The 27,401-nt window shown below is 48.5% G+C and overlaps 1 protein-coding gene across 1 annotated transcript in view; it reads right to left on the reverse strand.

Moving 5' to 3' along the window:
* SLC7A1 (solute carrier family 7 member 1) overlaps positions 1-27,401 on the reverse strand; it is a 126,624-nt gene that overhangs the window by 61,885 nt on the left and 37,338 nt on the right. Inside the window, exons 2-3 of the mRNA XM_030200354.1 lie at positions 21,096-21,479; positions 6,805-6,963 (exon numbers count right to left, since the gene is read on the reverse strand). Of these exons, the coding sequence (XP_030056214.1) occupies positions 6,805-6,963; positions 21,096-21,465 (529 nt within the window). The 5' untranslated portion in view covers positions 21,466-21,479. The remainder of the gene's footprint in view (positions 1-6,804; positions 6,964-21,095; positions 21,480-27,401) is intronic.

Raw genomic sequence — 27,401 nt, forward strand, 5'->3', positions numbered from 1 at the left:
CCTTCTCCAAAGCTCGCCTAAGCGGCTCGAAGGGCGAACACTGAAGGGCCTTTAAAACTAACCCCAGGTTCCAGGCTGGACACGGAGCCCGCACGGGAGGACAGAGCTGATGCACCCCTCTAAGAAACCGTGTCACATCTGGGCAAGCAGCCAGAGAGAGAGGCCAGCAACCTTCCCTCGAAAACATGCTAAGGCTGCCACTTGAACAAGCAGGGAATTATAGGCCAAGCCTTTTTGTAAACCAGCCTGCAAAAAGTCAAGTATCGGCGAGACAGAAGCCCGCATGGGTGTGATCGTTTTAGAAGCACATCAAGCCTCAAATTGGCGCCAACTTCTGGCATAAGCCACGGAAGTGGAATGCTTGCGGGCCTGTAGGAGAGTGGAAATGACTTTACTGGAATATCCCTTGTCTCTCAATTGCGCCCTCTCAATAGTCATGCTGTAAGACCAAAGCGGCAGGCGTCCTCCATGGTCACTGGGCCCTGTGACAACAGGTTCGATACCAGAGGTAACGGCAGGGGATCCTCTACCAGCATCCATCGGAGGTCCGCATACCACGGCCTCCTGGGCCAATGAGAACCACCTCTCCTTGGTGGAGCCGAACCCGCCGAAGTACTCACCCTATCAAGGGCCACGGAGGGAACACATACAGGAGGACCTGAGGCTAGATTTGAGCCAAGGCATCCAACCCTGCTGAGCGAGGATCTCTCCATCTGCTGTAGAAGCACGGGACTTTGGCATTTGTGCTTGATGTCATAAGATCCATTAAGGGCTTTCCCCATTTCGCACATATCTGCAGGAATACTTCGTCTGCAAGTTCCCACTCCGCTGGGTCGATTTGATTCCTGCTCAGATAACCGGCTTGCACGTTGCTCTGACCTGCAATATGAGCTGCCGACAGAAACTGCAGATAAAGCTCGGCCCAGTGGCAAATCTGCGCGGCCTGCGCTGCTAGTGCTACGCACTTGAGTGCCTCCTTGGCGATTTATGTAGGCCACTGCTGTCATGTTGTCCGACAGAACTCTGACAGCCAATCCTTCCAGGGTCAATTGAAATGCCAGAAGCGCCTGGAAAATCGCTTTCAACTGCAAGCGATTGATGGACCACTCCGACTCCTCGGGTGTCCAAAGACCCTGGGCATGCCTTCCCCGGCAATGTGCACCCCAGCCCTTCAGGCTGGCATCTGTTACCACCAGGCACCAATCGGGGAGCGCTAGCGGCATTCCTTGCCGCAGCATGCTGTCTGAGCACCACCACTCCATACTGAGCCAGGCCGCAGGGAGCCACGTGAGTCTGCATTGATAATCCTGAGATATTGGAGACCACCGTTGAAGCAGGGAGCATTGCAGAGGTCTCAAGTGCGCTCTCGCCCAAGGCACCACTTCCAAAGTGGCCGTCATCAACCCCAACAGCTGAACTATGTCCCAAGCTCACGGGCGAGGCATCCTCAGGAGCAGACGGACCTGGATCTGAAGCTTGCACCGCCTTTGCTCGGGTAGGAAGACCATCCCCAAGGCTGTGTCGAACCGGACCCTCCAAATATTTTAGAGATTGAGAGGGGGTCAGGTGACTTTTGGCTATATTGACGACCCAGCCCAGAGATTGCAGTACTGAGACCACTCTGGCTGTAACCTGATGACTCTCTTCTGCAGAGTCTGCTCTGATGAGCCAGTCGTCTAGGTACGGGTGAACCCGGATACCCTCTCACCTGAGAAAAGCGGCTACTACCACCATTACCTTGGAAAAGGTTCGGGGAGCTGTGGCGAGGCCAAAAGGCAAGGCCCGAAACGGGAAATGTTTTTCCATCACCACAAAACGCAGAAAACTCTGGTGCGGGGGCCAAATTGGTATGTGCAAGTAAGCTTCTTTCAGGTCCAGAGACGTGAGAAACTCTCCTGGCTGTACCGCCACTATGACGGAGTGCAGGGTTTCCATGTGAAAATGCCGCACGTTCAGAGACTTGTTGACTTCTTTTAAGTCTAGGATACGCCGAAAAGACCCTCCTTTTCGCAGCACCACAAAGTAAATGGAGTAACGGCCAGAGCTGAATTTGGCAGGAGGCACAGGGGAAACCGCCCCAATGTGAATCAAGCCTTGCAAGGTCTCCTCTACCACTGCCCATTTGGCGGCAGAACCGCATCGGGACTCCACAAACACGTCTCTTATCGGGGCATTGAATTCTATTCTGTAGCCTTCTCTGATCAGGTCCAAGACCCACTGATCTGAGGCAATCTTGGCCCACTCCTCGAGAAAGAGGGAAAGTCGTCCTCCTATAACAGGAATCAAGGAGGGGGCCGGTGCACCATCATTGAGAGGGTCGCCCTTGAACTCCAGGTCTTGAGCCTGCTGCTACGGAACGTTTGTCCGATCGAAAGGAGTTCCTCTGCTGAAAACGGGCACGCAAAGTGAACCCAGCAGAACGCCCCGGGCGGTACCTTCTAGCTTCACGGAAGCGAGATCTGTAAGAGGAGGGAACTGCCTGACCCTTGGAAGAAGGCCGCAGCCTACCCTCGGGTAAGCGCTGGGGTTTGGCATCCCCCAGGCCTTTCACAATTTTCTCCAACTCCTCACCAAACAGGAGAAGGCCTTGAAAGAGCAACTTCACCGACCTTTGCTTAGAGACTATGTCAGCTGCCCAATGCCATAGCCACAGAAGACAGCAAGCTGCCACCGCTACAGCCATCTGTTTAGCTGAAGCTCTGACCAGATCATAAAGGGCGTCAGCCAAAAATGACAAGGCCGACCCCATCCGCGGTGCCACCTCCGTAAGGGGCTCCGCTCCATCTCCGGGCTGTTCCACTGCCTGTTGTAACCAAGCGAGGCAGACTCAGGCAGAGTAGCAGCTGCATACAGACACCCGTAAGGATAGGCCTGAAATTTCAAAGGACCGTTTCATAGCTGCCTCCAGGCGACGGTCCTGCATGTATGTCCTTCAGGGCAACTCCTCCTTCCACTGGGAGGGTAGTTTTCTTTGTCACAACCGTGACTAGGGCATCCACTTTAGGCACTGCTAGGCGCGCCAAATGCTCCTCACTTAGAGGGTATAATTGCCCCATAGCCCTGGCGACTTTCAAAGGCCCCTCGGGCCGTGATAAGCTCTTGGATGGAGTCATGCAAAGGAAAGGCTCGAGCAGGCTTCTTAGTACTTGCCATCCTCGGATTACCGGAGGTCTCAGTACTCCCAGGGTCTTCTATAGAGAGGCCCTGCAAGCCACAACACCCCTGCTACAACTGGCAAAAGCATAGGAGCCACCCCAGGCAGATTTTCTGAAGGAGCTTGAACAAGCTGCAACCACCCTGCTGGGGAGATAGAGAATACTGAAGAGGCAGATGGAGCTAGCTGGCCATGAGGCACTATGGTTTTTCAGTGCTCTCTATCTCCCCCTGCTGGTTGATGGACACAACCCACTCATAATGGATTCATCTGCTTGATGACAAGGAAATGACTGACTCCAGCTTTTAAAGCCTTTTCTACATTATATAACTGGGTTAAAAAAATCAGCTAAACACTATTAATGTGGTACCAAACAGCATACTCCACTGTCACAGATGCAAATCACAGGGTTTGAACCACTAGCTGAAGTCTGGACATACTGCAGTTGCTCTCCACTGGCTGAAAATATGAAAAGGACTGAGTAGGTTGAGTAGCATAGTAGCCTGCTAGTCTGTTCCTTTCCCTTCATCCCTTTTAGCACAAACCTCATTTTGTCTCAATTACAGTACTAAATCCTCCCTACATGCCTCTCCCTCTTCCACCTTTGTATGCAACAGTCAATGCTACTACTTTAATTCTTAAATCCTTCCACTGGCTCCCCCCTTGTATTTTTTTCCCCAAAACTACACTTTCAAAGCTGTGTATTCCATTGCCCCAGCCTAATTCCTGGGCTCTTCCAAAACCTCTGTCCCCTTATTCACTTTGGTTTAAGATTCACTTATCTCCACCATACCTGCTGCTGCACCTTACTTCTGATTCTGGCCTCTCCCATGGTGCAGATTCTCCACTTTCAAAATCCCATCAAAACCCACTTCTTTGGGGCCCTTCTGTTGAAGGCCGCTAAGAACTTAATACATGGTTAACATGCAGGAATTGTGTTAAGGGGCTTTGCGGTATTTTGCCTGTTTTCACGCATTAAACTGTGCACTACTGAATTAAAAAAAAATTTCTGCAGGGGGCATGGCATGGGTGAAAAGTAGGCATGGAAGCATTGCCCAGATGGCAACTTACACTTAAGCTAAGTGCTTTTGTGTTAACAGGGAGCAGGGTACTGCGCATTGTGCTTCTATGTTAAGGAGCAGGTACTGTGTGTTCATCTGCAATAAAAAATAGGAGGAATGCATCTTGATGCAGCATTAGTTTGGGGCTTAAACGTGTTAAAATTCTGTAAGTTTTGGACTAAACTGCTATATTTTCGTAGAACGGCCCCTTTATTTGCCTTCAATAAAACACACCCATTACAAAGCCACCTGAATTAGGTTCTTATGTGTTTCCAGGGCCTTCATTCAGATACTAAGCCAGGGTGGGCAACCTGCAGCCCACCATTGAATTTTATGTAGCCTGCAAGACCATGGGAAGTATATATAGAAAACATTAACCAGAGTTTTTACAACTTTACATTCTGTATTTCACAGTTTTCATAATAGCCACTAGTAGTTTATTCCTATCATTTTAGTTACATTTTTACTTATTTATTGCATAAGGTCTATGGAGTTCTGTGCATTTCCGGTTCTAGCATTACATAACATTGCAACTCACAAGGAAAGTACCGACATCAGTATAGCCCTTTGTGTATAAAGGTTGCCCACCCCTGTTTTAAGCTCTTTATGGTAAAAGTCTTACAACACTTTGTGCTATGTTCTCCACTGAACTTGGAACAATAATGTATGCGTAAATGGCAAATCAGAACTTACCGATTTGCCTTTTTGAGGTCTACCAAATCAGGATGTATTACATAGAGAGCAAGCCTATCACAATGCATTTTATTAGTATGCACTTATAGCAGAAGTACAAGTCTTACATATCTGAGTAAGCCTGAAAAAAATTGAAGCTACTTGGAAACACTATACAGTACTATAAGTGTATCCACTCTGCTGCTCCACAGTACCTCTCCACTCTCGTCTCTCCCTACGCCCCCCCCTCGTGTACTTCGTTCTGTAGACAAATCTCTCTTATCCGTCCCCTTCTCCTCTATTGCTAATTCTAGACTCCGTTCCTTTTATCTTGCTGCACCCCACGCCTGGAATAGACTTCCCGAGCCTGTGCGTCTGGCCCCGTCTTTGGCCGTGTTCAAGTCCAAAAGCCCATCTCTTTACCACTGCTTTTGACTCCTAACCACTTCTCACCTGCCCTGTCCTTAACCTCACCTATTATTCCCTTACCCTTAATTTTTCTGTCTACCTGTCTTATCTAGATTGTAAGCTCTTTGAGCAGGGATTGTCTTTTTGTGTTTGGTGTACAGCGCTGCGTATGCCTTGTAGTGCTATAGAAATGATAAATAGCAGTAGTAGTACAGGATAACTAATTTTATCTATTTAATCTATATATTTAGTTATATCTATATATAACTATACACAAGTATTTATTAAGATTTTAAAAATTGACTTTGAGAGACTCATCTAAGGCAATGTAGAAAGAGACGCACTGCATGTAGATGTTAAATTGTCCTACATAAAGAAATTAAAACAATTTAACTCCACAGAGACTGTTGAGAGGTACGATAAGGAGGCATAACAGGCTATGGACTTCATCTAAATTAGTTTAAGTTTACTTTAAAGGTTATCTCGTTTTTATAAAGAGCAGAGGAAGCTGGGGAGAAAAACAAAACCCAAGATTTGTTTTGCTGATGTACTTATGGTTTAATATTTATCAAAATACTTAATACAGAAGATACCATGTTCAATAGAGAACTAAACAGAACAAAAATCTTCTACAGCTAGTATGACAACAAAAAACACACATCATTTACTAAACATTCCTGAGAATGTTCCAAGATTGCACGAGAAAACTATGTGCATATACTTGATTTTCAAAATGCATATCATAATTTACAAGCAGAGATTTGCAACATCCTTTAAAATGATGCATATGTGTACGTTCTGTAGCCTCCTTCCTCCTATACCTGGTCCCCTGATCTTAGAATGAACTTTCCCCTCCAATACCATGATCCCGATCTTTCACTGAACCCCCCTTCTACAATGACCTAGCAATCAAATCCATCCTGCACATCCTAAAGTGTCCAGCACTGCAATGCCAGGTTCTTTTTCTAAGAATCTACTTGCATGGCTGAAGGGGTTGTCTATGCGTATCTTGTGCATCTGTATAGATGTGGATTTTCAGCCACAGATAGGCAGGCTATTTGTGACTGAAGATTCACTTAAGGCTATGCAATGGAAAGCAGCTACTTATGTTTACCCATATATACCTTCTATGACATTATACCCGCATGTTTTCCTTTGTCATCATTCACCATGATAAGACCCACCATTCAATTTAGAAGTTATAAAATATCCCTTTAAATTACCTAGGTAACCAAAGATGATTTGCTAATCAAAACATATTGGCAAGGCTCACAAAGGCCACAGATTAAGAGTGGACATCAAACACTTTAAGCCACATCACAGGCCTGGTTAACTGTTCTGCCTCCCCATCGACACAGAATGGGAGAAAAACTTTAGTGAATCAGGCCTTGAGTCACTTTCCAAAAAACAGAAGTCTCGAGATCCATAAGCAAATAGATAATATAGCAAATACAAAAAAAGAGGGCTAACTGGCAGGCCCCTTCTTAGTCTTGGATATACAGATTTTACCTGTTAATACCAGGATTATGACAACGGAGAAGATATCTGGGTACTTGGCCAACACCCCAGGAGCATCCATGGAAAAATGCTGTTGACAGAAGCTTTCAATGTGCTTGCCTATTAATTCATCAAATGTGGCACTCCACGCTCTTGCAACACTTGATGTTCCTTTAAAAAAAAAAAATTAAAATCAAAGCAGAACAATGTCTATTTCATGGAAATTTTCAGCAGATGACAACATAGGTAACCATAAACATTATTTTTCTTTAGATGTGTAGGATAGAGCGAATGCTACATACCTGTAGAAGGTATTCTCCGAGGACAGCAGGCTGATTGTTCTCACTGATGGGTGACGTCCACGGCAGCCCCCTCCAACCGGAAACTTCACTAGCAAAGGCCTTTGCTAGTCCTCACGCGCCCATGCGCACCGCGCATGCGCGGCCGTCTTCCCGCCCGAACCGGCTCGTGTTCGTCAGTCCCGTATGTAGCAAGACAAAGACAAGGGAAGACACAACTCCAAAGGGGAGGCGGGCGGGTTTGTGAGAACAATCAGCCTGCTGTCCTCGGAGAATACCTTCTACAGGTATGTAGCATTCGCTTTCTCCGAGGACAAGCAGGCTGCTTGTTCTCACTGATGGGGTATCCCTAGCCCCCAGGTTCACTCAAAACAACAAACATGGTCAATTGGGCCTCGCAACGGCGAGGACATAACTGAGATTGACCTTATCCAACTAACAGAGTGTAGCCTGGAACAGAATAAAACATGGGCCTAGGGGGTGGAGTTGGATTCTAAACCCCGAACAGATTCTGAAGCACTAACTGCCCGAACCGACTGTCGCGTCGGGTATCCTGCTGCAGGCACTAATGAGATGTGAATGTGTGGACAGATGACCACGTCGCAGCTTTGCAAATCTCTTCAATAGTGGCTGACTTCAAGTGGGCCACTGACGCTGCCATGGCTCTGACATTGTGAGCCATGACATGACCCTCAAGAGCCAGCCCAGCCTGGGCGTAAGTGAAGGAAATGCAATCTGCTAGCCAATTGGATATGGTGCGTTTCCCCACAGCCACTCCCCTCCTGTTGGGATCAAAAGAAACAAACAATTGGGCGGACTGTCTGTTGGGCTGTGTCCGCTCCAGATAGAAGGCCAATGCTCTTTTGCAGTCCAATGTGTGCAGCTGACGTTCAGCAGGGCAGGAATGAGGACGGGGAAAGAATGTTGGCAAGACAATTGACTGGTTCAGATGGAACTCAGACACTACCTTCGGCAAGAACTTAGGGTGAGTGCGGAGGACTACTCTGTTATGATGAAATTTGGTGTAAAGGGCCTGGGCTACCAGGGCCTGAAGTTCACTGACTCTACAAGCTGAAGTAACTGCCACCAAGAAAATGACCTTCCAGGTCAAGTACTTCAGATGGCAGGAGTTCAGTGGCTCAAAAGGAGGTTTCATCAGCTGGGTGAGAACGACATTGAGATCCCATGACACTGTAGGAGGTTTGACGGGGGGCTTTGACAAAAGCAAACCTCTCATGAAGCGAACAACTAAAGGCTGTCCTGAGATCGGCTTACCTTCCACACGGTAATGGTATGCACTGATCGCGCTAAGGTGAACCCTCACACAGTTGGTCTTGAGACCAGACTCAAACAAGTGCAGAAAGTATTCAAGCAGGGTCTGTGTAGGACAGGAGCGAGGATCTAAGGCCTTGCTGTCACACCAGACGGTAAATCTCCTCCATAAAAAGAAGTAACTCCTCTTAGTGGAATCTTTCCTGGAAGCAAGACACGGGAGACACCCTCCGACAGACCCAAAGAGGCAAAGTCTACGCTCTCAACATCCAGGCCATGAGAGCCAGAGACTGGAGGTTGGGATGCAGAAGCGCCCCTTCGTCCTGTGTGATGAGGGTCGGAAAACACTCCAATCTCCACGGTTCTTCGGAGGACAACTCCAGAAGAAGAGGGAACCAGATCTGACGCGGCCAAAAGGGAGCAATCAGAATCATGGTGCCCCGGTCTTGCTTGAGTTTCAACAAAGTCTTCCCACCAGAGGTATGGGAGGATAAGCATACAGCAGACCTTCCCCCCCAGTCCAGGAGGAAGGCATCCGATGCCAGTCGACCGTGGGCCTGAAGTCTGGAACAGAACTGAGGGACCTTGTGGTTGGCTTGAGATGCGAAGAGATCTACCAAGGGGGTGCCCCACACTTGGAAAATCTGGCGCACCACTCTGGAGTTGAGCGACCACTCGTGAGGTTGCATAATCCTGCTCAACCTGTCGGCCAGACTGTTGTTTACGCCTGCCAGATATGTGGCTTGGAGCCACATGCCGTAACGGCGAGCCCAGAGCCACATGCTGACGGCTTCCTGACACAGGGGGCGAGATCCGGTGCCCCCCTGCTTGTTGATGTAATACATGGCAACCTGGTTGTCTGTCTGAATTTGGATAATTTGATGGGACAGCCGATCTCTGAAAGCCTTCAGAGCGTTCCAGATCGCTCGTAACTCCAGGAGATTGATCTGCAGATCGCGTTCCTAGAGGGACCAGCTTCCTTAGGTGTGAAGTCCATCGACATGAGCTCCCCACCCCAGGAGAGACGCATCCGTAGTCAGCACCTTTTGTGGCTGAGGAATTTGGAAGGGGCGTCCCAGAGTCAAATTGGTCCAAATTGTCCACCAATACAGGGATTCGAGAAAACTCGTGGACAGGTGGATCACGTCCTCTAGATCCCCAGCAGCCTGAAACCACTGGGAAGCTAGGATCCATTGAGCAGATCGCATGTGAAGGCGTGCCATGGGAGTCACATGGACTGTGGAGGCCATGTGGCCAAGCAATCTCAACATCTGCCGAGCTGTGATCTGCTGGGACGCTCGTACCCGGGAGACGAGGGACAGCAGATTGTTGGCCCTCGTTTCCGGGAGATAGGCACGAGCCGTCCGAGAATCCAGCAGAGCTCCTATGAATTCGAGTATCTGTACTGGGAGAAGGTGGGACTTTGGATAATTTATCACAAACCCCAGTAGCTCCTGGAGGCGAATAGTCATCTGCATGGACTGTAGAGCTCCTGCCTCGGATGTGTTCTTCACCAGCCAATCGTCGAGATAAGGGAACACGTGCACTCCGAGCCTGCAAAGCGCTGCTGCTACCACAGCTAGGCACTTCTTGAACACTCTGGGCGCAGAGGCGAGCCCAAAGGGTAGCACACAGTACTGGAAGTGACGTGATCCCAGACGAAATCAAAGATACTGTCTGTGGGCTGGCAGTATCGGGATGTGTATATAAGCATCCTTTAAGTCCAGAGAGCATAGCCAATCGTTTTGCTGAATTATGGGAAGAAGGGTGCCCAGGGAAAGCATCCTGAACTTTTCCTTGACCAGATATTTGTTCAGGGCCCTTAGGTCTAGGATGGGACGCATCCCCCCTGTTTTCTTTTCCACAAGGAAGTACCTGGAATAGAATCTCAGCCCTTCTTGCCCGGATGGCACGGGCTCGGCCGCATTGGCGCTGAGAAGGGCGGAGAGTTCCTCTGCAAGTACCTGCTTGTGCTGGAAGCTGTAGGATTGAGCTCCCGGTGTGCAATTTGGAGGTTTCGAGGCCAAATTGAGGGTGTATCCTTGCCGGACTAGGTCGGAGGTTATGAGAGGCCACCTTTGGTGAAAAACTTTCAACCTCCCCCCGACCGCAGATCGCCCGGCACGGACACTTTGATCTTGGCTATGCTCTGCTGGAGCCAGTCAAAAGCTCGCCCCCTGCTTTTGCTGGGGAGCTGTGGGGCCTTGCTGAGGCGCACGCTGCTGACGAGAGCGAGCGCGCTGTGGCTTAGCCTGGGCTGCAGGCTGTAGAGAGGGAGGATTGTACCTACGCTTACCAGAAGAGTAGGGAACAGTCCTCCTTCCCCCATAAAAACGTCTACCTGAAGACGTTGATGCTGAAGGCTGCCGGCGGGAGAATTTGTCGAAAGCGTTATCCCGCTGGTGGAGCTGCTCTACCACCTGTTCGACTTTTTCTCCAAAAATGTTGTCCGCTTGGCAAGGGGAGTCCGCAATCCGCTGCTGGATTCTATTCTCCAGGTCGGAGGCACGCAGCTATGAGAGTCTGCGCATCACCACACCTTGAGCAGCGGCCCTGGACGCAACATCAAAGGTATCATATACCCCTCTGGCCAGGAATTTTCTGCACACCTTCAGCTGCCTGACCACCTCCTGAAACAGCTTGGCTTGCTCAGAAGGGAGCTTGTCCACCAAGCCCGCCAACTGCCGCACATTGTTCCGCATGTGAATGCTCGTATAGAGCTGGTAGGACTGAATCTTGGCCACGAGCATTGAAGAATGGTAGGCCTTCCACCCAAAGGAGTCTAAGGTTCTAGAGTCCTTGCCCGGGGGCGCCGAAGCATGCTCCCTAGAACTCAGCCTTCTTTAGGGCCAGATCCACCACACCAGAGGCAACTGAGTGCGCATCAGCTCTGGGTCCCCATGGATCCGGTACTAGGACTCGATCTTCTTGGGAATGTGGGGATTAGTTAAAGGCTTGGTCCAGTTCGCCAGCAATGTCTTTTTTAGGACATAATGCATGGGTACAGTGGACGCTTCCTTAGGTGGAGAAGGATAGTCCAAGAGCTCAAACATTTTAGCCCTGGGCTCATCCTCCACAACCACCGGGAAGGGGATGGCTGTAGACATCTCCCGGACAAAGGCCGCGAAAGACAGACTCTCGGGAGGAGAAAGCTGCCTTTCAGGGGAGGGAGTGGGATCAGAAGGAAGGCCATCAGACTCCTCGTCAGAGAAATATCTGATGTCCTCCTCCTCCTCCTACGAGGCCTCACCATCGGTATCAGACACAAGTTCATGAACCTGTGTCTGAAGCCGTGCCCGACTCGACTCCATGGAAACACGGCCACGGTGGGAGCGTCGAGAGGTAGACTCCCTCGCCAGCACTGGCGAAGCTCCCTCCACCGATGTCGTCGGGGAGTCTTCCTGGGAGGCGGCGGCCACCGGCACCCTAAGCGGTACCGATGTCGGAGACCTCACCCCAGGCAAAGGGCCAGCCGGCGCCTCGCTCGACGGTACCGGGGGGTACCGGAGGGGAAGGGCGCAACAGGTCTCCCAGGATCTCTGGGAGAACGGCCCGGAGACTCTCGTGCAGAGCGGCTGTGGAGAAAGACATGGAAGCCGATGCAGGCGTCGAGGTCAGAGTCTGTTCTGGGCGTGGAGGCGGTTCCGGGCTGTCCAAGGTGGAGCGCATCGACACCTCCTGAACAGAGGGTGAGCGATCCTCTCGGTGCCAATGCCTACTGGGTGCCGACTCCCTCGGCGACCCAGAGCTCTCGGTACCGACGCGGGAAGGAGACCGGTGTCGATGCTTCTTTGATTTCTTCAAACGAAGCATGTCACCGGAGCTTCCCGGTACCGACGAGGAGGACGTAGAATCCAGCCGTCGCTTCCTCGGGGCCAAGGCCGAAGAAGGCCGGTCTCGGGGGGGCTGTACCGCAGGAGCCCTCAGGGCAGGAGGAGACCCACCTGAAGGCTCACCGCCACCAGCAGGGGAATGGACAGCCCTCACCTGCACTCCAGTCGAAGCACCATCGTCCGACGACATCAGCAACAGCGGAGGTCCCGGTACCACCGACGCAGCCTTCCGATGTCTCGGTACCGACGATGCAGAGGGTCGAAACCTCGATGGCGAGGTCGAAGATCTTGATGCTGTCGACGTCGATGCACTCGATGCCTCCGGTGCTGTTGTTGACGAAGAGCCCGAGAACAACACGTTCCACTGGGCCAATCTCGCTACCTGAGTCCTCTTTTGTAAAAGAGCACAAAGACTACAGGCCTGCGGGCGGTGCCCAACCCCCAGACACTGAAGAGTGCCTATCAGTGAGCGAGATTACCCGGGCGCACTGGGTGTACTTCTTGAAGCCGCTGGGAGACTTCGATGATATGGGCGGAAAAATCACACCGGCGAAATCAAAATTCGTGGTGGCGACGAAGGCACCAAAAATAAGGGAGAGAGAAAAATCCCGTACTGAGGCCACGAAAACAGGCCTACCCCAAAAGCGAAAGGAAACTTACGCCGGGGAAAACAAACTGGACACACGGGAAGGGACAAAGACCAAAAGAATCTTGTATTCCCAATTACTATTTTAAAAAATTTAAATTATGCAATCATAAATATACTTAAATTTCAAAATGTAAGGTCTAAAATTGAAAGTCTTTGATAAATAAACCTTGTTTGCTATAAGGAACGTGGGCTTATATCATCATCCTTTTGTCACCATGTCTCTTCTCCCTAAATTTGGAACATTTATCCAATTCTAGCCAAATTTCTGAAAGGCGGCAGTGATCTCTAGTTCACACTTCTCACGTGCCCGTAGTAACCCAGACACTTACAATCTCTCCTCCTTAGGCATTTCCTAGAAGGAAATACGTCACCTCCTTTCTGTCCAAATCTCAAGGCAGTCAGAACCAAGAGGTCAAACACAAATCACAAGCACTGCCATTGACCAATATAAAGCAGTTTTGAAAAGTGTCAATGTGCAAATTTCTCCACAAAAAAAAAAAAAAAAAAAAAAATCAAGGCACTGTGCATTATTCGCTCAAGCTTTATACAACTGGAAAGATAAGCTTCCACTGCTCTGCAGGTGATTTAAAGGTTCTGGGCTGGTGCTGGGAACATGAAAGAGGGGCTAGGGGATGACAAGGGAACACGTGGGCAAAAGGAGCTGGGGCTTGAAGATGGGTCTGATGCATGAGCTTGGTGAGACTTAGCCAGCTACAAACTTCTGTGGCTCTGCAGATAAGAGAAGGGGGCAGCTGGTAGGGAAACTTTGGAGGGGCCCGAACCTATGGGGGCCCTCTGCCTTGTTCAGACACCTCTGTTGCTTCACATCCATCTGCTTCAGCTAATTGGTTTTGTTAGCCAAAACAAATCTCTAAAAGATCAGCATCAAATTATAAACATTTCTTTTATAAACTGAATTAAGCTTAAGAGGGAAGAAGACTTGCTGTTTCCCAAATATTATTGTGTTCTGTTTTAGTTTTAATGGACCATTGCCACCGCTCTATCGTTGGCTGACTCTGATAGCTGGCACTGAGCGGCTGTTAAAATTAGAGAGCAATTACTTCCCGTTTCTCCTTCTACTTCCTAGGTTTTAAGCCCACTAGAGACAGGAACCTAAAGTGGCTCACCTTCAGAAAAGGCGCGAGCTAAATGCTTTTATTACCTACACACACACACATATATTTTACACACACACACACACACACACACACACACACACACACACACATACATCATATACACAATGTCATAATCAGGAGGGAGCCCATATACACAATGTCATAATCAGGAGGGAGCCCAAGCCCTGGCTTCTGAACCAGCCTTTAAAAAGCCTTCCCAGATAAAAATCAGCCTTTCGTGAAGAACCATGCATACAAGAGGACAGGGAAAAACCAGGCTGAAGTAGGAGAGGAAGGAAGGGAAGATGTCAGGTGCCTAGGAGGGATAAGGACGGGAGCAGCCCTGAGGAGTACGACGAACCTCCCTGGGTGCACAAATAGTACATAATGGCTCCCAGCAGGACCAGAGGTGTGGAGCTCCTTTCTATTCCCGAGAGGCTGGAGGAACCTATCCTCTATGGAGACAGGAATTCCTGCTGGAGAACAAATGACTGAGCACAAATAACTGAGCCTGAACATACAGACTGTACGGTATTGGAAGCTGAGTTTGAACCCCAAGGTATGGAGATGTAAAGAGGAGACAGGTTGAAGCCATTTTGATGGGAAGAGAGAAAAGTGTACACTATTTCACCAGTGTTCTGACAGCTAAGGGACAGGGGATAGTTTCAACTGCTTGAAATTAAACTAACCCAAGGGAAGTAGCTGTCAGAGGCCTCAGGGCTTCTAAGACTAGGGAAGCCCTTAACACTGGAGACACTGTGGGAAATGAGAAGTACCAGCCAGAGTGAGGAAACTGAGCTGTATTTTCACTAATATGCTGGGATCAAGAAATACCATTGTGAAGGACTGTTGAAAGCAACCGTATGCTGGGCAGGAAGACAGAAAGCAGAAGGGAAAATTAGGTTTCTTACCTTGGTAATTTTCTTTCCTTTAGTCACAGCAGATGAATCCATTAACTGATGGGTTGTATCCGCCTACCAGCAGGTGGAGATAGAGAACACTGAAAACCATAGTGCCTCTTGGACGGCTAGCCCCCAACTGCCTTCAGTATTTGAGATTTCCAAAGCAGAGTGAACCGGGTATAGCAACATAACTTTCCTCACAGAGAACAAACACCCCAGAACAGGAGCAATAATCACACAAAGGAGGGAAGAACTCAACCTCCTGTAGAAGAACATGTAGAAATTTTAGGAACTGGTATCCAACTTCTCCCAATGAGATCTATATCTGCATGAAAGATCTGAACAAAAAACAAGTCAGACAGGGAGGGATCATGGATTCATCTGCTGTGACTAAAGGAAAGAAAATTACCAAGGTAAGAACCTAATTTTCCCTTCCTTGTCATCAGCAGCAGATGAATCCATTAACTGATGGGATGTACTAAAGCAATCCCTACCTGGGGTGGGAACAGGCCACACTGCGAGCAAGCACTTGTGCTCCAAAAACCGCGTCCTGCTTCGCTGCAACATCCAGCCTGTAATGCCGGACAAAGGAGAGCCGAGAAGCCCAAGTAGCCGCACTACAGATCTCTTGAAGACAGAGTGCACCCGTTTCAGCCCATGAGAAGGAAATCGCTCTCGTGGAATGCGCCTTAAACGCTTCAGGTGGAGACCGGCCTGAAAACATATATGCAGAAAAAATGACTTCCTTGAGCCAACGGGCTATAGTGGCCTTAGACGCTGGACCTCCACGCCGAGGACCTGACAACAAGACAAAAAGGCAATCAGAAGTCCTGAAGTCATTTGACATCTGTAGATACTGCAACAGTGCCCTGCAGACATCCAGAAGATGTAACTGCCCAAAGGAGTCCAAGAACTCTTCTCTAGAAAAGGAAGGAAGAAAAATGGGCTGGTTCAGGTGAAACGCTGAAACCACCTTAGGCAGAAAGGAAGGCACTGTATGTACTGTTATTCTGGACTCCGAGAATTGCAGAAAAGGGTCCCGACAGGACAGCGCCTGCAGCTCAGACACGCGTCTAGCCGACGTAATGGCCACCAAAAAGACTGTCTTGAGAACCACATCCTTCTCTGAAGCTCGCTTAAGCGGCTCGAGGGGCGAACACTGAAGAGCCTGTAACACCAGCTCCAGGTTCCAGACCGGACAGGGCAACCGGACGGGAGGACGGAGCCTAAGCACCCCTCTGAGAAATCTGGCAATGTCCGGATGAGCAGCAAGGGACAAGCCAGCTACTTTCCCTTGATAGCATATTGTTGCCACTTGCATCCGCAGGGAATTGTAAGCCAGACCTTTTTGTAAGCCCTCCTGCAAAAAGTCCAGCACTGTTGAGACTGTAGCCTGCGTGGGTGTGATCGCCTTTGAAACACCCCACGCCTCTAATTTGTGCCAGATCCGAGCATAAGCTGCAGAGGTGGACCGCTTGCGGGCCTGCAAGAAGGTGGAGATGACCTTGTTAGAGTAGCCCTTGTCTCTCAATTGCGCTCTCTCAATAGCCAGGCCTTAAGACAAAATAGGCAGGGATCCTCCATAGACATTGGACCCTGAACCAACAGGTTCGGGCAAATGCATCAGAGCGTCCACCAACATCCGGCGGAGATCCGCATACCACGGACGCCTTGGCCAATCTGGAGCGATGAGAATCACCAGACCTCTGTGCTGTCGAATCCGCAGTAGGACCCGCCCTATCAAGGGCCAAGGAGGGAACACACACAGGAGGCCTGAGGGCCAGAGTTGAGTCAGAGCATCCAACCCCACCGAGTGAGGATCTCTCCTCCTGCTGAAAAAGCGAGGTACTTTGGCGTTTCCACTTGACGCCATTAGATCCATTCCGGGAGTCCCCCATTTGGCACAAATCTGAAGAAAATCTTCTGCCAGTTCCCATTCTGCCGGGTCGATTTGATGCCTGCTGAGAAAATCAGCTTGCAAGTTGCTCTGACCTGCTATGTGAGCTGCCGATAGAAGCTGCAGGTGTAGCTCAGCCCAGTGGCAAATCTGAGCAGCCTCCGCAGCCAGGGCCCTGCACTGAGTGCCTCCCTGACGATTTATGTAGGCCACCGCTGTCGTGTTGTCTGACAGAACTCGAACAGCAAGTCCCTTCAGAGTCTTTTGAAAGGCCATAAGAACCTGGAATATCGTTCTCAGTTCCAAGTGATTGATGGACCACCTCGCTTCCATGGGTGTCCACAGACCCTGAGCATAGCTTCCCTAGCAATGCGCTCCCAGCAGACAAGGCTGGCATCTGTTATCAGGCACCAAGAAGGAAGCGCAAGAGGCATTTTTTGGCGCAGCATCCTGTTGGAGAGCCACCACTCCATACTGAGCCGGGCTGCAGGGAGCAACGTTAGTCTGCGTTGATATTCCTGGGACATCGGAGACCATTGTTGAAGCAGGGCAATCTGCAGAGGTCTCATATGCGCTCTCGCCCAAGGCACCATCTCTAAGGTGAGGCATCCGCAGGAGCAGACGGACCTGATTCTGAAGCTTGCACCGCCTTTGGTCGGGGAGAAAGACAAACCCCAATGCTGTGTCAAACCGGACCCCCAAATACTCAAGAGACAGAGGGGGTCAGGTGACTTTTGGGTATATTGACGACCCAGCCTAGCGCCTGCAGGACTGCCACCACTCTGGCTGTGGCAAGATGACTCTCGGTTGCCGAATCCACTCTGATGAGCCAGTCATCGAGATAAGGGTGAACTCTGATAACCTCTTGCCTGAGGCAGGCAGCTACGACCACCATTACCTTGGAGAAGGTATGGGGAGCTGTGGCTAGGCCGAAAGGTAAGGCACGAAACTGGAAATGTTTTCCCAACACCGCAAAGCAGAGGAACCGCTGGTGTGGAGGCCAGATAGGAATGTGCAAATATGCTTCTTTTAGATCCAGAGACGTGAGAAACTCTCCTGGCTGAACCGCCACAATGACGGAGCGCAGGGTTTCCATGCGAAAATGTACTCAGAGCCTCGTTGACTCTTCATAAGTTGAGGATTGGTCTGAAAGACCCGCCTTTTCGAGGCACAACAAAATAAATGGAATAGCGGTCGCAGTCGCGTTCGGCGGGAGGCACCGGGACCACCGCTCCGAGGTGCAGCAAGACTTGTAAGGTCTCCTCTACCGCCGCCCGTTTTATGGCAGTGGCGCATCGGGACTCCACAAACACGTCTCTTACCGGGGCACCGAATTCCAGTCGGTAACCTTCTCTGATCAGGTCTAGGACCCACTGATCCGAGATAATCTTGGTCCACTCCTCTAGAAAGAGAGAAAGACGTCCTTCTATTGCAGGCCTGGAGGAGTGGACCAGCGCCCCATCATTATGGAGGACGCCCCTGAACTCCTGGCCTTGAACCGGCCCCTGCGGAACATTTGTCCGAGCGAAAGGAGTTCCTCTGCTAAAAACGGGTACATTGAGAAAACCCAGCAGAGCGCCCCGGGCGATACCTGCGAGCTTCACGGAAGCGAGGTCTGGAAGAGGAGGGAAACACAGAACCTTTGGAAGAAGGCCTTGGCCTATCCTCAGGTAGCCGCTGGGGTTTAGAGTCCCCCAGGTCTTTCACAATCTTCTCCAATTCCTCTCCAAATAACAGGAGGCCCCAAAAGGGTAACCTCATCAGCCTTGGCTTAGAAGCCATGTCAGCTGCCCAATGCCGCAGCCAAAGAAGGCAGCGGGCAGAAACTGCCACAGACATCTGTTTAGCCGAAGCTCTGACCAGATCATAAAGGGCGTCAGCCAAAAACGACAGGGCCGACTCCATCCGCGGGGCAACCTCAGAAAGGGGACCCGCACCATCAGCGGGCTGTTCCACCGCCTGCTGTAGCCAGGAAAGACATGCCCAGGCTCCATAGGAACTGCAAATAGACGCCCTCAAGGCAAGGCCCGCAATTTCAAAGGACCACTTCAGCGCGGACTCCAGCCTCCAGTCCTACATGTCTTTCAAAGCGACCCCTCCCTCTACTGGGAGAGTGGTATTTTTTGTCACCGCCGTGACCAATGCATCCACTTTAGGCATCCCCAAAGGGGCCAAGTGCTCTTCACGCAGAGGGTAAAGTTGACCCATAGCCCTGGCCACTTTCAACGGCCCATCAGGGTCAGACCATTGAGCAGAAATAAGCTCTTGGATGGAGTCATGCACCAGAAAGGCCCGAGTAGGCTTCTTAGTACTTGGCATCCTGAGATTAACAGAGGCGGCTTCGCCTTCAGCAGGATCATCAATCGAGAGGGCCTGCAAGGCGTCAGAAATAAGAGCTGGCAGCTCGTCGCGGAGGAAACTCCAGACCGCACTGGGATCATCCAAACCCAGTGGCAAACAGACAACCTCCTCTGGATCATCCGTCCCTGAGGGCCTGCCAGATCCCTCAGACTCCCCACAGCCCGACCATGGGGGGAGGGGGGGGAAGGATATGCGCCACTTTTCAGTAGGGGAATTTACCGTTTAGCCTGTTTCCAATGCTCAGGGGAGGAAATAACATCTGAAGCCATCCCCGGGGCCTCAGCACCCAGAGGGAAGCCAGGATGCAACGCAGTGTCAGGATACCTGTGGCAGAGCTCTTTTCAGAATGAACGCCTTATGCATTAAAAGCACAAACTCAGGAGAAAAACCCACCCTGGCCCTTCGCCTCCGAACTAGGAGAAACGGATGTAGGAGCTCCTCTGGCAGCCCCTAAACGAGGCGTCCCCCTGCACTCAGACTCCTCCGCAACCGCGAGTGTCGAGACATGCGGCGCTTCCAAAATGGCGACCACTGCCAGCTCCATCGAGTGGGAAGAAACATCGCTCACCATGCTCATACTAGCGTGAGCGTCTAAGGAGTACGTTTTACAAAGCCCCGCCCGCTGATCTGCGTTTACCACTATGGGAGCAGCGCATAACTCCCTCAGCAGCCATCGCCCGACTGGACAGAAATATAGTAATAAAATGGCGGCTTCACACCAAAACTTACCCCATTTGGAACAGCGTCCGCAGGACCTCCCCGGAAGAGCTGGGCATCACTCTCACCTCAGAAGACCGAGTCAACGAGCTCCGGTCAAGCTGCACAGAACCCGAATCTCTGGAAAAAGCCTCAGAACAGCCACGCAGTAAAAAGCACGCTTTTTTTTTTTTTTTAACGCTGTGAGGAAAGTTGGAGGCAGGCAGCAACAGAGGGACTCCGGGAGGTGGGGGGAATGGGTAAGGCAGGGAAAGGGCGAACCTATATGCCTTTAAAGTGGGCACCACCAGCCACAACACCCCTGCTCAACTGGCAAAGCACAGGAGCCACTCCAGGCAGTCTGTAATCCAGGAGCTGATCAAGCTACGTCCACACCTGCTGGGAGATAGAGAAATACTGAAGGCAGTTGGGGCTAGCCGTCCTAGAGGCACTATGGTTTTTCAGTGTTCTCTATCTCCACCTGCTGGTAGGTGGATACAACCCATCAGTTAATGGATTCATCTGCTGCTGATGACAAGGAACTGTGCTTCCTTAGAGTCTCATTTGTACAAGACTTGTGGTCTACTTAAATGTTTGGAATTATAAGATGTTGGAGACTTTACAAGTTTGATATTATTAAACAGACTGCTAAAGACACTTATCCAGCAATGAAAAAACTAACTAGGCTGTTGCCCAGATTTGAACTGGTTATTCAATCACCCTGAATGGGAAGGCGACAGAAAACCAGGACTTTGGCAAGAGTATAGCAGTATCATGGTGAAATCCTCTGGGCTACCCAAGAGCGATGATCCATCCTGTTTGTGGATCACTTTAAAAACTGTCCTTTTATCGCAATGGTTCCCAAACTGTGGGTTGGGACCCCCAAATGGGGTCACAGAAAGAGCTGCTCACCCTCTCTGGAACTCCACTCTGACCTATGCTTAGGCATCTCCTTTTCTGTGAGCCTCCTGTTAAGACTGGAAACCCATGGTTCTATGAGCTGGCTGCTGCTCCTGTTACCACTTCTGCCAAAGTCTTCATGCCATTTCTGAGTGTGTGTGTGTGTGTGTGTGTGTGGGGGGGGGGGGGGGGGGGGAAGAGAGAGAGAGAGAGAGAGAATGGATGAGAGGAAAGGGGGCAGACGTTGGCTATTTTTGTCTTCATCCTCATCTGGGATCACATGAATTTAAGTGTTAAAATGGGGTCATATTGGATAAAAATTCAGGAAGCACTGGTTTAACAGTTAAGCAGTAAGTAGCCTTCTACAGTTACTTACCAATGACATAAGAAAGAATTAAATTCCAGCCTGTGATAAACGCCAGCAGTTCTCCAACAGTCACGTAACTGTATAGGTAAGCAGAGCCAGTTTTTGGGACTCTAGCACCAAACTCTCCATAGCAAAGTCCAGCAAGCACAGAAGCCAATGCAGCAATTAAAAAGCAGAGGACAATGGCGGGTCCTGCATTGTCCCTGGCAACAGCCCCAGCCAGTACATAGACACCAGCACCAAGTGTGCTGCCAACGCCAAGAGCTATCAGGTCAAACGTGTTGAGGCATCGTGACAACCTGCTCTTCTCTATACTGCAGTCCACAACTTTCCGGCGAAACATCTGCTGGCCAAAACTGACACACATCTTGCAGTCCATGTTCTTATTCAGACCTGTAAAAGAAGCAAAGCCTTATTCCAACAGGAACATAGGGTGTAAACTTTAAGAGGTAACTTTAAGAGGTCTCAATATTATTTGTAAATCAGCAAAGAGCTGAGGGTCTGACTAGAACTTCTGGACAAGCAACAGAACAGCTAAGATGGAGAATGTTACCTGCCCGAGTACCACACCTACTTTAGCTCCAGCAACCAAGTCTTTGTTCACAATTTCCACAGTAATGTGATGTAACAAATCTCCCTTTAACTTCAATACAAATTATTCCAAAAGACAGTTACTGTTACATGTTGGAAATACCAAACTTGATTATTCAACAAGGAAGGCACTGAAAATTTCAATAAATCATTGTGACAAAATTATATCTGTTTTATCTAATGAAAGCCCTTAAATGTTATCTTTTTCAAGCACTACAATTCAAATTTTTGCAAATGTTTAACTTTCCTCTTAGTTGCCACAAAGGATTGCCCACAAAGAATTGCCCAAAGATTGTTCCCTCAAGGCGAGCGATCGCCCATACAACCCGGGAGTGTCGTTCACTTCAGGTTAATGTTAGCTCACTGTCTTGTTCCTTCCTGTTTTCCCCTCCACTGACGCCCCAACGCACCTCAAGCCCAGGAAGCAGTATTTGAACTCACCAGACCATGAGCTAGGCTGTACAGTGTTGGCCCTGCCCCTTCACAGAATGTCATCACTCACAGCCCAGAAAGTAGTATCTGAGCGTGCCAGGTTTGAGAGGGGCCCTGCTGGACTGTGCTGCCTCTTACCTGATTTACATCACACCCTCTGCCTCCACAGCCCATGAGCTAGGTAGTGTGACATTGGCCCCGCCCCTTCTGAGTAACAGTATCTGAGCGTGCCAGGTTTGAGGCACACCAACTCAGAGGTGAACAGTTTTTGCAGGGAGTTGAGGATAGGCTGTGGCCTGTAGGGGCTAGTACAGACAAGGCCTGTCAAAGAAATCTTGTTATTTGGATATCTGTCCCTCTTATTTGTTTGACTACATTCCATCTAGTTTGGCTGACTGGATTTGTCAATTTAGCACTGAGAAGTGGAAATTATTCTGATGCCTTGACTCATATTGTCTTGACTCCTATTCCAAAGGCACTAGGATCAGATCTAACAAAGTAGAGAATTACAGACCTGATGCTACCAATATACATACCATGGCTTGCTCCTTGCAAATCTTAGGGGGACTACCCACGCACACTCTTTTTTGGCTGTTGAGCTATTTTCAGCATTCACTCATTTGAAAGCAGTAGGTCGCTCCTTAGAGGGAACACTGATCTTCACAAAAGAACTCTACAGGTTAATGCCATCATCCACTTAAAAAACATGGACTGCACATATTAAGCATGGCTCCCACACAAAAAAAGCCCTCTAAAACTTCAGGTGCAAAGTGACTGGGTGACCATACTGCAGTAAGTTAAGATGGAATGTTGCTGCTACTTGGGTTTCTGCCAAGTATTTGTGACCTGGCTTGGCCACTGTTTGGAAAACAGGATACTGGGCTAGTTGGACCATTGGTCTGACTCAGTATAGTTACTCTTATGTTCTTATGCTTTTAACTGCCTTCATAAAGGCTATGTAACACCATAGTTTTAAAAAAAAGCTGTCAAAATACAATGTCATACAAAGCTCTGCATCTGTTGCAAGGTGTATTTTATTTAGCTTTCATGAACTACTTATCTTCAGGGCCTTGAAATACTTCATGATAATTTTGTCCTAGAATATTTGGGTTTGTTGTGGAACCAAGATAAAAGGACCATAGTCAGATCTTTAGCTCCTAAATAATAAGCGAAGCCGTCTCATTTGTGGTCTTGACTAGATTATAAACTCCATAGAACAAGGAGCATTTTTACTTGTATATAACTCTCTATATTTCTAGTAGTGCTATAGAAGTGATAAATAGTAGCAAGAAAAAGCTACATTATGGGATGTATAATCAACAGCACTGCCCAAGTATGCAATCAGCACAAGTTTGTTTTATGGTGCCTTGTCATTATGGTTTGTATATCTCTAATCAACTACCATTAAGAAAATGTTCACAGACCAGCTGCAACTCATTCCCTGACCCCCACAGGCTCTGACACCTCCAACATTTGCTCCTATGTCTGTGTGGCAAGAGTAACTAGGGTTGTGATTGTGACAGTCATACTCGACAATGGGACCAACATTACACAAGATTTTTGATGCTCACTGCTTCTATAACTACCACACAGAATAAATATGTTCAAATGTACTATGCTGGGGTAAAATTTGGCCTTCATTAATTATAGCTGTTCAGAAACAGAGATGATCACGCGTGATAATTTTTTTTTTTTTTTGTGGGGGGGGGGGGGCTTGTGTGATAATTGTTTCTGACTTGTATGTTAAATCTTTTTACTCAAAGCAAAACATACATCAATATTGTATTTACATTAAGACAGCACAGGTTTATCAATTGGTACAATGCTCTAACAGATAGGTGGAGATTATAAAAGAAATCTTGAATCTATCCCCCTCTCTTTTATTTACATCTTTATTATTGGAAAGACAAAACAACAACTTTTCATACAGTTTATATTACTTTTTAGCGAACTAAAAAACTCCAACTGGAACCTATCCCTTCTCCTCCTCCACCTCCACCAAGTAGTATGATAGTATCTATTGTCTTACTGAGGGATGACAAATGGATCTGAAGTCTTATGACCCCTGCCATCTAAAATAAAAAATCCCCCCCCCCCCCCATGCCTTACTTTGGGGATCCTAGATTCCTAAAAAAAAAGGAAGGAAAGACAATCCCACTCTGATCCTGGATTACTACCAACCATGAATCAGTGTAGAACATGTACATCGCTTCCTCCGTGACCCTGAAAACCATTCAGCACAAGGCTCCTTGCTCGTGGAGATAAGCTTTGAATATAACTTTTCCCCAGCTTTTTGGCATTTAGGTGTACGACAAGCAGATCTAGACGCCCATAATTTATTTCTCCAGTACCAACAGGAGAGAGGGAGAATCCTGCACCCAGTGAACAAGAATCCCTGGTTACTTACTGCACATGTATTAATTTGCTTCTTGAACTTATTGTAATTTGTGTTATATTCTGTACATTATTATATTTTATTCACTTCATTGTTTGTTTGTAAGCCACATTAAACTTGAATCTATTCTGGGCTAATAAGGGGTATAAATGTCATGGATAAAAATGTTTTCAGCTGTTAAGTACTCAGGGCACAAGGGAGAAGCAACACATCCCACTCAAAAAGCCTGCTTTTGAGAGAAATATGCTCGGTGCACAGTCCCAGGAATATCTAAAATAAGTGTGCATTTGGGTCCCCTCCAGTTGAATCCCCTAGTCTGTGTGCTCCAGCATTTTAAGAGAGCAGAATATTGTTTAACAAGCAATAATTCACACAAGACTTTGTGAAGCCATGATGTGAACACATTTCCTAGGGCACCTACCTCCCTGTAGAAAAATTCATCTTAGCACTTATACTCGCACAAAGACTATGCTGATCCAACTTAGACAAGTAATGCGACAGCTGCATAAAAGCAAAATTGTCCCAACGCTCACATACAATGGATCGCTGCAATTCTAGAAAGACAGGAGAGTCCAGTTTTCTCAGAGATGGCGTGCTCATTGTGTATCACCAGTCAAATATCTTGCAAAAACTGTCCCTTCTAACCCTACAGAGAATTCAGCTTTACCCCCCAATTGGAAGAAGATCACAACAATGAGTAGTATAACCCCAAATACCCATTAGTCACTTGTGACACTTTAAAGATGACCTCCACTTGAGTACTCAAGTGATAGTTTACAATAACTTACCAAACAAAGGAGAGGGACGCAATGGTCCAGCAAGATCTGTGTCGGAAAAGAAAAGCATGTGGGCCTCAAGAATCAGTATAAAGAACAACCTTTATTCAAAGGGTTTACAATACATTATCATTATATAATGGTAGAATATCATTATATCATGGTATTCTATGGACTACTGTGTACTGAATGCTACTGGAATATCAACTAAAACTTAAAAGATTTTATTGAACATGAATTATAGGCATACTAGTGAAAAAGGCCCATTTCTGACAGAAATGAAACGGGCGCTAGCAAGGTTTTCCTCTGAGTGTGTGTGTGTGACAGAGAGAGTGAGACTGGATGCGAGAGTGTTAGTGTGAGAATGAGAGTGGCCCGCCCCCCTCCCTACCAGTTCCAGGGTCTTCCCTCTATCCCTCCCTCCCAGTTGCAGGGTCCGTGTGCACGCCCCCCCTCCATGTTCCAGGGTCAGCCCCCCTCCCTCCCAGGGTCATTGCCCCCCCCATCTCTCCCTCCCTCCCATTTTCAGGGTCGTTTTGCCCCCGTCTCCTAAAAAAAGTAAAACCCAGCCCCAGATGTGAATGTATGCCGATGTCCTGCAGCTGCAATGTGGCACATACAGGAAAAGCAAATGTATGAATGTGAAAGAAAAGGTCCCTTTGCCGTTTTGCTTGTCCAAGTGTTGACGGTGTCAAAGTTTTCTTGTGTCTGTGAGCGGATTGCTGAGACTCTTTTCCTCTGCTGTGTGTTGGCAAATGAAGAGCTAAAACGTTCCCTTTGTAGTTGGCAAACAAAACCGTTTTTTTTTCTGTAGAAATTCTTGTGCTCCTCTTCTCTGCCTCTTGTTCAATTACAACTGCAGGCAAAATTGTCAATGTGTTGCAAAGAGGAGGAAGTTTTTAGTGCTCTGTGTTCGAGAGGACGCCAGTCTGCTCAGCTGTTGTTTTTTTTGTGTGTGTGTGTGAGCGGATTGCTGAGACTCTTTTCCCGTGCTGTGTGCTGGCGAATGAAGAGCTGAAACCTTCTCTTTGTAGTAGGCAAACAAAACGGGGGGGGGGGGGGGGGGGGGGTCCTCTAGAAAATCTTGTGCTGCTGTTCTCTGCCTCTTGTTCGATTAAAACTATAGGCAAAACTGCAAGGTTTTGGGGCAGGGGGAGATGTCACAGTTCTGACTTCCGGTTTCCAGGCATGGGCAAACAGGATAACTCTGGCGCCTCACAGTTCCGGTTTTGAGGGGGTTTTGAGGCTTCATTTTGAACGTTGGGGTTGCGAATTATGTCCGGAAGGGGCGTGGCTGAGAGCGGGTCCTGAGTGACAGTGAGTGAGAGTGAGTGTTGCTGACAGCCTAGCCTTCAGTGTTTCCCTCCCACAGAGTGAGCTTCAGAATGTTCCAGGTGAGAATTATTATATAGGATTATCCCAGTACTGAAGTGAGGGGAGAAATCTGTTACTAATACATTATAGTTTGTTGTTTGAAATTGTTTTTTGTCGTTTCAAATAAATACTGAAGGAACAGTATTTCACCGTTGCAATAAGTTTTCAAAAAAACAAAACATAAACCCATAGGCCTTCCAGTTGGGGCCAATGACAGGAGTTATGGAGATAAGTATTTAATTTTCTGGTTCTCAACTCTCCTCAATCTCACACACGTTAAAATCACAAGGGTGCTGTCAGAAAACGAAAATGCACAGGAGGGGCAGGGGCCAGCCCAAATTTCAGTTTCAGCCAAATCTGAATCTCGGTTGGCCTCTAGAAAAACCCCAAACAAAACAAAAAGGAAAAAGGCCTACAAGTCACTTTGATGCACAATTTTGAAACAGTACAATTTGTAAGATCCTTCTACAAAAAAAGTATTAGGTTTTGGGCTCAACACACAGCAAGCCACTTTCACTTGCCACTGGTGCACAACAGATGCTCCCAGCAACAGGGAGATTTCTTCAATACCCAGACCTAAAAATCTGGATCCTGCAGGCAAAGAAGGCAAGCATGTACTGTTTAGTGTAGGGTGCAGCAAAAGGCCACAGTTGGCCAATGCCCCCCCCCCCCCACCCACCCCCCAGTGTTGTTAATGTAATCTTTGAACACCTAATTTCCCTAGGGTGTTCAGGAACAAGTTAACAA

Source organism: Microcaecilia unicolor, chromosome 4 (genome assembly GCF_901765095.1).
Source record: "Microcaecilia unicolor chromosome 4, aMicUni1.1, whole genome shotgun sequence".
Classification (NCBI taxonomy): domain Eukaryota; kingdom Metazoa; phylum Chordata; class Amphibia; order Gymnophiona; family Siphonopidae; genus Microcaecilia; species Microcaecilia unicolor.